This window comes from Carex rostrata, chromosome 20 (genome assembly GCF_964058835.1).
Source record: "Carex rostrata chromosome 20, lpCarRost1.2, whole genome shotgun sequence".
Taxonomy (NCBI): Eukaryota; Viridiplantae; Streptophyta; class Magnoliopsida; order Poales; family Cyperaceae; genus Carex; species Carex rostrata.
In genome coordinates, this window is record NC_135937.1 from 6,841,429 (window position 1) to 6,851,737 (window position 10,309).

Genomic DNA, 10,309 nt, shown 5'->3' on the forward strand with positions numbered 1-10,309 from the left:
CATTGGTAACAGAAAAGTGATGCAGGAAAGAAATTGAAATTAATTAGATCACAAGATTCTATATTGTAAGGCTTGGGTGCTATGGATAGCATAAGGCCATCCGTGCTATGGTAACAAAAATGTATTGTATAAACTTCAAATTTCGATTTAAGTAGCTCAATAAATTAGTTATATAATGAACTTGTAGAATACCAATTATTTACTATTTTTTATAATTTATAAAAGATGGCAAATAATAGCCTAAAATATTGATAATTTTCTTTTATTTTTAAGTTATTTTTTGCCATCTATCATAAATCATAAAAAATAGTAAAAAAAAAAAAATCAAAAATAGAATAAACCGGTATCCTACAAGTTCATTATATAGCTAATTTATTGAGCTACTTAAATCGAAGTTTGAATTTTATGCAATAGATTTTTAAGACCGTACCACATATGGCCTTATGCCATCCATAGCACCCAAAACTTACTCAATTCTATATATATCTTGATATAATCAGATTTTTAAATTTTTTGCATGAGTTAATTATTAAACTAAATTTTAGTTTATTTTTGGCATTAGTTAATTATGTCATTGTTTGTAATTGCATTGTAACTTGTGCTTAATCATTCTGCTAAGAAGAATTTGTATGAATAGCAGTATTCATCTAATATTATACTTTTACTATTCAAATAGAATTATTCTAGCCATATTTTTTTATTTTATTTGCCACACAAGTCCTAAATGTTGTGTAAAAAAAAAAGATTAAGGTCGAATTGGTCATTTACATAAAAATAATTGTAGCAGCTTGTGGTACCAAAAGATTACGGAATTAAAATCCATATCAATCTTACATGGTCAATCTTCCCTGTGTCAATATTGAAATGTTGTAAATGTAATACTACTTTTCAAAAGCAATAGAATTTTGTCAAAAGAAGAATTAATTCACTTTTATACGAAAAATTAATATTTTTTTACAGATAAGAGTTTCATTAACTATGACTCTTATACAAAAATTAAAACGCTGTCTTTATTTAATTTAAAAGTAATTGTTATAAATATACTTCTATGTTTTAAATGTAATAATATTTTGTAATGAAAAAAATAATTCACTATTATATGAAAATTAATCCCTTCTTTGATACATATAAGGGTTTTTGTCAAGTCCGACATATTTTTGAATGCCTCTTGTAAATGTAGTGCTACATTTCAAAGGTAATTGTAGTGAATGTACTGCTACGTTTCAAAAGTAAAAGAATTTTGTCATAAAAAATGAATTAATTCACTCTTATATAAATAATAATATTTTTTTACATATACGGACTTATGTTGATCCAGATATTTTCTTAAATGCTTATTGTGAAAATATAAACTAACGTCTTTATGTTAGTAGAGTAGGGATCTAGAACTATCATGGCCTGACTGGATACATCATAGATATATCGTACGACAAATATACTGGTCACGTACTGTGATTCGCATGTTTCATGCTGTGATTATTTGCGTAATATGACCATCTTTTGAAAATTTGACGTACCAAGGCACGCAAAAGATCTGATCACGTGGTAACACGAGTCACGTGTAATTAGGATTGTTAGATCTTGATCGAATGATAAATTTTGAATAAACTAATTTAATTATGAAAAAAATAGCTAAATACAACCAGTCATGTTTGAACACATCACTTGTAGTTACAGCATGACTAGCGTGCTATGATCATCCTTCTAAATTTAGTCACAACAGATATATATATCTAACTTGATCACAAAACGGTACGTATTGAAAACCCTAAAGCAGAGAACTTGTCATCAATACTGAACTCATAGATGGGTGGGCTTTTGGTCCAATAGATTTTCGACGAAGCCTCATCAAAATTCGGATCTAAACTGTTTGACATGTGTTGAAATTTGTACATGTGATTTAGATTCACGGAACTGTTTAATTTATTAAGTTCTCAATTTGTTCGCATGAAACTTGATGAAAATTAGACGGTGTAAGTCTTACTTAGAATAAAATTTGTCAAAAATCTTTTGCATAATGCCCAATTCGTCTGTAGATTATACTAAACATCATTGTAATTAGCTAAACTAATTTTTTAACTTATCCAGTAGTACTTATGGGGTGAAAAGTTGCACATCAATAGAGAACAACGAAGATTTTAACAGAGCAGTTTCCACTTCACGTAGAGTCAAAACAGTGATGTGTGAAGCCAAAATTGCTCTGTTAAAAACTTAAAATCAATCACCGCGACTAAATTCTTTAACTTAAATTTGCACCGCGACTAAATTTGAAAAGACAATCACGGCTTGTTAGTCATGCCATGATCACACATATTATTTTCAAATGTAATTTATTTGTTATATTTAACTATTTTTTTCATAATTTAATTTAGTTTATTCAAAATTCACTTATGTTACTACATACCGTGTCAGGATTATGCCGTACCAATTTTCTAAATAATAGTCATGTCACGCAAATAGTTGGTCAAGACACGAGACGCGTGAATCACTCAACCTTACACGTACTGACGTGCGATCACAGCGTGACATTTTAACATCTCTGGAAACATTCATAATATAGAATATTGTGAGATCAAACAAATATGGGAAATCAAGAAGAATATGTCAACAATTATTCATTTCTAAATATAAAAATGCAATGAAGAATACATTCGTTAAAGAGTCGTGCATCTATGCTTCCCCCCACTATGAACTCCATTATTCCTTTCCTCTTCGCCTCCACCAAAAATGGATACAAAAAGAGCCCAGCGAATATTTGTTTCTTGTTTAATTTCATGCTTGAAAATTTCACGCATTACCCCTCGATTCTAGTCTATTTGCACATCCTTTCAAAAATATTGTTTACAAGTTGGTTGACAAATATTAGCAACGATTTTCTGAAGAAGCCAAGAAAAAATATAGAAAGTAAATAAAAAATTTCGTAGGCATGTGGTTAGTCTTATTAATTAATTGTTTGCTAAATTTTATACAATTTAAAATGTTATTAAAGATTTCATCAGAAATTGTTAAAACAAAGGAGGTGGTAAATTTTAAGTTCATTTGATTACAAGTAAAACTTGTATATGTCAAAGGAACCCAAAAAAATATTTTATCATTTTAAGAATTTTGTTATACCTTAAATGCATGAAACACAAAACAACTTTTAATTTTTTATAAATGAGGTGAGTAAAATATGAAGTTTTCTAATCAAATCAAAATGTAGAGGGAAATAGATTACATCAAAGATTTAAATAACGTTTATCGCATCATAGCGGAATGGTTAAAAAAAAATGCTATGTTCATATATCGCTGATAACGATATAGCTTTTGTAGTCCAAAAACACTATAGCAGCGCCAGGGGCGGGAACTAGGATTTTCGTCAAAGAGGGCAAAAAAATATCGAATTGGATTTAAATAGCTTATCGAATTTAAACTCATTAACTATTTGGTTACTCGATAAAAAAAATAATGTTTTGATTTATAATTTCTCATCCTATTACTTATAATTAATATTACCAATCATAATTCAAAAAATTTATTTTGATTTTAACACTAAATTTAACCCGAATTACAAATCAAACATCAAGAGGGGAGCAAAAAAATTTCCAGGGAGGGACAAAATCGATCAGTACCAATAGATCATCACTAAAACTCAAAATCCGAGAGGGCGGCTACCCCCCTGTGCTACAGTAGATCCGCTCTTGAGCAGTGCTATAGTGTGCTATTTAGAAAGACGCTATAGCACGCTATTTAAAACCTTGGATTACATAAACGGCACTTGGGGCATGAGAGAAATAAATCAAGACTTGACCCTCTTTGTAAATATAGATATGAAAATTGCTAAAGCATTTAGCTGGTCCCCGTAAAATAAAAAAAATTGTATGGTATGGTAAAACTTGATCCAATATGAACCGTTCCTCAAATGGGAAAATTTTAGGGGTCTAATTAGAATGAATAATATTTGCTCCATCCCCATTCGCATCTATATATGCATAATTCGAAGTTGCTTATCTGATGATATGTTACCTTTATTCAGACGTAAATCTTATGCGACATTATTCGCAAAAATGCTACACCCCACGTTCAGGTCCATGCTTGAAAGAAAACAAAAGGTATCTGTTAACACAAATTTATTTTTGATATCATGTAAAAAAAAAGAACAAATACAAAAGGATTACACCATTGGCTACTTGTACTTGCAAGCTGCAAATAAGGAAAGACAAACCTAATTGAAATAGCCAATTTACAAAATTTTATATCTAAAAGTTACATGACCGATGATAAATTTAGATATCATGTTGACATACATACTAAAAGGAGCTTGCTGTTTCAAGGTATTCTAAATTTATTTGTGGTCGTTGAGTAGTTTCCACTGTTAAAAATTCTCCCTATACCAAACAGTCTTGAGAAAACATTTTTTTTATGAAAAAAACAAGTGCTCACCAACGATATAAATATATAATAACCTTGTATCACAATTGACGAATGAAATAAGCTTCCAAGTCATTCAAGCAAAAATATTACAGCACCATACACAGACAGGCTGTTAGAAATAGATCAAAAGGAATGACCAAATGAGGAATTTCACCGGCAAGCTGGCAAAACTTACCAAACAAACCTCTACACTTTGCATGACAAACCAGAGCAGCAGAGCTCGGCATGCCACAGTGCGGCGTCCCCATCACCTGGAACAGCACCAAGCAATCAAGGTTTAAATTCACCAACCTTGTAATTAACTTACCAACCTTATCTCAAACAAAACGACATCTGCAGACAACTTTGCATGAACAGCACCAAGCAATCAAGGATTAAATTCACCAACCTTGTAATTAACTTACCAACCTCATCTCAAACAAAACGACATCTGCAGACGACTTTGCATGCAAAGAATAACAGTAAATATCTAAAAAAATTAACGGCAAAGAGAAACCAACGACGAAATGAATGCCAAGCTAACAATACTGATAACATAACTAAGTTGTATAGTAAAAGCAAAGGGAGAGCATAAAGAGAGATTTCTTTAGTCTCCCCTTTCACCCCCCCTATACCCATACCCGCACTATCAAATCCCACAGAGACAACAATCTCAGCAACTAAAACACCGCAGCAATAAAGATACGACCAACATCCAGAGCACAGAAACAACAACACGAACAAACAATCCTTACCAACATTCGACAAAAAAACACCACAACACTAATGACGACCAAAACCCTAATCCATAAGGTGACAAGGTATATGATACATGCAATATATCATATAAACCAAAAAGGGAGGCGAGGAGTGAATCTATTTGGAAGGGCAGTCCCGGGCAATGTGACCCCCCTCACCACAGTTGTAGCAGGAGCGGTCACCTCCACCGCCGCCACCACCGCCGCCGCCGCGGCTGTAACCACCTCCGCCGCCACCCTGGCAGTCACGGGCCATATGACCCTGCTCACCACAATTATAACAACTACCGCCACCTCCACCGCCGCCGCCACCACGACTGTAACCACCTCCGCCTCCGCCACCTTGGCAATCACGGGCCATGTGACCCTGTTCACCGCAGTTGTAACAACCGCCACCACCGCCGCCGCCGCCGCCGCCACCACCACCACTCTGGAAGCAATCCCGGGCCATGTGGCCTGCCTCGCCACACTTGAAGCAGCCCCCACCTGTCAGAAAAGGTTTCATTTCATTGAGATTCAACGCATCAACTATAAGTAACAGCAACAAGAAATAAAATTTATAATACCCCCCATGAACTAAAAACACAATGCATGCATATTTCAAACAAAAAAGCATTGTAGTGAGTTTAATCTTAATGTTTGCATAAAAAATAACATATTACTAGTTTAAGCGTGACTAAAACACTTAGCTAGGATTTTCAGGTCAAACTGCGCCTGAAAAGGAGCAAAAAAATTTTAACAAAATTTTTTTTAACAACACAGTGCTATTTCAAGTTCTAAATTAGCAGAGTAGTTGCTCTAGAAAAAAAACACAAAAAAACTGTATATATTATCAAACTATTGTTTCACATTTCAAAGTTTAATAACAACATATTACCTTCTGCTTCTAATTGCTGCAGCATTACAATAAAAAAATTATTAATGTCCGATTTGAAAAGACTACCTATGTAACGTAACCTAAAGTATAACTGGACATTTTAAAAGCAAACATGTATTAAGTAAATAGCATCAATCATGCTTTAATTACGAAAAAAATATTTTCCATTAAATAATACCCCATTAGCTAGCTACTTCCTAAACAAACTACAAGATCAAGAAAAAAAGTGTCACATAACACTCGGATCTGATTGAAAGTAGATCCGGAGGCAGATCTAAAGCATCAATCAAGGGAAAGATAGTGCTTTCTAATATCATAAAAGAAAGGGTCCCAAATGAAAACGACTTTCTTATTTCTAAAGAACATTGCAAACGCCTCCACCAACAAATACTACTTATCGCTCATTCTATTACTCAAATCACTTATTGCAAACACAAATTTAAGAAGGATAAAAAGGAAAAAAATATTACCTTGACCACCGCCTCCGCCGCCGTATCCACCACCACCACGACCGCCTCCACCTCTTCCGCCGCCACCATTGAAACCGTAACCACCACCACTTCTATACCCTCCACCACCGCCGCCACCGCCTCGAGCACCCCGACCTCCGCCGCCGCCGCCGCCAGATCTCGCGCCAGAGACGCTAGATCCGTCAGGTCCGGTCACATCTACTGCCTTGGTTCGGCCATCGTCGCCTTCTGAGACGACGTACTCAACAGCTTCCCCCTCGGACAGTGACCGGTACCCATCGGACTTGATCGACGACTGGTGGACGAAGAGATCCTCTCCGCCGTCTTCAGGAGAGATGAAGCCGAAACCCTTAGTGTCGTTGAACCATTTGACGGTTCCCTTAAGCCTAGAGCCTTCTTGCGCCATTGAATGGTTAGAGATGGAGAAACCCTAACCGAAGAAAAAGAGAGCGAAAAGGATCAAGAAACCCTAACCCTAGGTTCTCAGTTGAAGGCTTTATATTACTATTTTTACCCTGGTATTTTTTTGGTGAATATAATATTTCCTTCGGCGGGATTAAATGTTGAGAAATACGAGGCTATTTATAGGGGATGGGGACCTACAAACCCCAAAAAAGGAACTTAATAATTCTTATATTCTTCGTGGACCCAAAATGTACCCAAAAGAAACTTAAATACTAATAAAAGTTGCGAATTCGTTCGCGTAATGCATCCTTCGGTTCAAAATTTGAATAAATAAATAAAATGTCTTTCCAAGGTAAACTATCTTTTATCCACTAATATTCCGTTAGCATACGTGAGAAAATATTGACCGACCAATTTGAATCGGACGCTCGAAACTAAGTAATAATACTACAGTGTTCTTTGAAAGTTGTAGATGATCCGAATAAGATTTAGAGAACTCAGCAGGGTCATGGGAGAGTGCGTATCCTCTGAGATATCTCAACTTTTGCGTGACCGACGTGTCCAGTTCCTATTCGGGGGTGATGTAGGGGTCAGTGTCATGTTGGCTTTGAGATTCGTGCAGAATGTCTTTAAACGGTTAGGATTTTCCATAAAGTCACGTAAAGTTTGAGATATCTCAGAGGATACGATTCGTCATGGGACCCACCATGTTAAACATTGTTGGGTCGTTTGTGGTATTACGAAGCAAAAATTCAGGTGTGTCGTAGAAACAAAAAAGTAATCGCTGAGAAGATCAAACGGATGATGTTAACTGTTGTCCTCCAGTCAACTTGATCGAACGGCCTACGATTATTTCAATTCTCCTGCGCAGGACCGTGTTGGCGCGACGTTGCGCGCAGGGAGCATTCGCTGGGCCCCGCTCTCCAGTGAGTCTGTGATCCGGTGCAACACTAGTCGCAAACGGCTATTACAAATTTACAATCCATTACACAGGATGCCCGAACGACACTGGGAATGAACGGCTGAGATCAACCCATTGAACCAAGTGCCTGCTACTGCTAACTTGCCTTTTTCCGCCAGATATATGATAATTTCGGTGGAACATTTATTTTTTGTAATTTGAAAAATGTATGATAATTTTATGGATAAAAATATATTTTTAATAATTTCGTTCAAAATGCCATATTGGTTGAAAAATAATTTATGAGATGTGTGAGATTTTTTTTTCAATTTTTTTGAATGCTAAAAACAATCAAAATTAATTGCACGAACACAATAATTTTGAAATTAATTTAAAATTGATTTCAGTTATTTCTATTCTTATTTCTGTCTAATTTTATAAATGTGAAGAACATATTATTAACAATTTATGATAGTTTAGGGACATGTTATTTTGAAAATTATGAATTAGTAAAAATTTATCAGAATAAAAATTGTAAATTATAATTATTTTTAAATATTATTTGATAATTATTTTTAGTATTAATACACGTACACCTGACGGTCCTAAACCCTAAGCCATTATTTTTAGTTTTTGTTCAAAGGACTTTCGACAAAAATTCATTCAAAATCAATTGTAAACCATATGATCTGTGTTAAAATTTACACAGATAGTTCAGATTTACAAAACCATATAGAGTTATTAAGTTTTAAATATGTTGGCACGAATCTCAAAGCAAATCAAATAGTAATGCTGAGTTTTGAATGAAATTCTGTCCAAAACCCTTTGAACAAAATCCAATTCCAAACCCTAAACCCTAAATCCTAAACCCTAACAGATATTTTACAAATCCATATACTTAAAAGCATCCGCTATAAACATCCTCCTATTTATGGTAATGTGAACATGGATTCGTAATTTTAATTAGCATATAATATAATTAAATAGGTTCATTGTATCTTTGTATTTGACTGAAATATTTGACATCCCCTATAAAGCCGAATTGACATAAATTTAAATGGATTAAATCTGAATAGAATTTAATTTGCGGTGGCGTAAGTTATGTCTCTTTTCAAAGAAACACTTATTCAATTCGCAACAATAAAACCTAAAAAGATATAAAAAGTGTATCGGAGCCTTTTAATAACAAAAAAAAAAAAGACTTGAATTTTGCTTTTACATTTTTTTTCAATTATATGTATTGACTTTGCGTATTACGTAAGGAATAACTAACTTCAAATTTTGCTACATAGATGTATGCATTTCTCAATCTCATTTTGCTGGTCCAACTTTAAAAATATAATTTTTTTGTTCGCTATAGTACTTTTTTTAGAGTAGAACTAGGGTGTTCTTAAGCTCACCAAAGTGTTTGGTGAGCTTGACTCCAAAATCCCTCAAATCGGTTTCAAATGACGAATCCGAACCGTTGGAACCCGCCTATTTTACGTGTGATGCGTCTATATGTGAAATTTTTAAACTTTCAAATTAGTTTAGTATAAAGTCAAGCGGTCAAAAAAAGTTCAAAAAATGAATGCACTAAAATTAATTTATTAACCTTCTAATTTTGACCAATTGACTTTATACTAAACTAATTCGAAAGTTTAAAAATTTCACATGTAGATGCATCACACGTAAAATAGGCGGGTTCCAACGGTTCGGATTCATCATTTGAAACCGATTTGACGGGTTTTGAAGTCAAGCTCACCAAACACTTTGGTGAGCTTAAGAACACCCTAGTTCTACTCCTTTTTTATATGCATATGCATATATTCGAGGAGGAGGGTTTAAATGTCTTCATTTTTTGTGCATCTATTTTGTTTTTATTTTCTAAAACTTAACTTAAAAGTCAAAATAAAAACGTTAGATGTGATGTGTTATTTTATCTACGTGCTAAAAAAAAAAATTACATTTCAATTTTGTTTTTATGTGAATTAATAAGTTGAAAAATCAACTTCTATAAATTATCTACATTAATTTTTTTTTATACAAGTTCTTGATGAGATTCAAAATAAAATTGAAATGTCATAATTTTTTACACGTGCATAGATAAAACGATGTAGATTATATCCAACGGTTTTATTTTAACTTTTATGTTTTAAATTTTGAATTATTAAAGTTTTAAAAAATAGAAACACCATGAAGACACAAAAAATAGAGACATTTGAACCCTCTCTATGCATTTATAATCGGGACTATTTAATATTGAAAATTTATGTGTGATCCTAATCCCTAAATGCATCTTCTAGAACGAATTAAAGTTATTCTTAATCATAAATTTGTAATTATGTGAGATCCTGTATGAATGTTTTTTTATGTATATTTTCAAAGAAACTATTTTATTGACTCATTGTCAGTAAATTGTCAAACGGAACTGGTTTGTAGTAAAAGGTTAAAATGAATCATTGATTTTGTACTCCGATTATAGTTCATATCTTTATCTCCGTTTTCAAAATCCAAATAGTCGATT

The 10,309-nt window shown here is 33.5% G+C and overlaps 1 protein-coding gene across 1 annotated transcript; it reads right to left on the reverse strand.

Moving 5' to 3' along the window:
• Nucleotides 1-4,927: 4,927 nt before the first annotated feature.
• Nucleotides 4,928-7,061, reverse strand: LOC144572369 (glycine-rich protein 2-like). The gene is made up of 2 exons (XM_078321921.1): nucleotides 6,498-7,061; nucleotides 4,928-5,636 (listed from the first exon to the last, which is right to left on the reverse strand). The coding sequence occupies exons 1-2, from the start codon at nucleotides 6,901-6,903 to the stop codon at nucleotides 5,269-5,271; spliced, it is 774 nt and encodes a 257-aa protein (XP_078178047.1). The 5' UTR covers nucleotides 6,904-7,061; the 3' UTR covers nucleotides 4,928-5,268.
• Nucleotides 7,062-10,309: the final 3,248 nt, after the last annotated feature.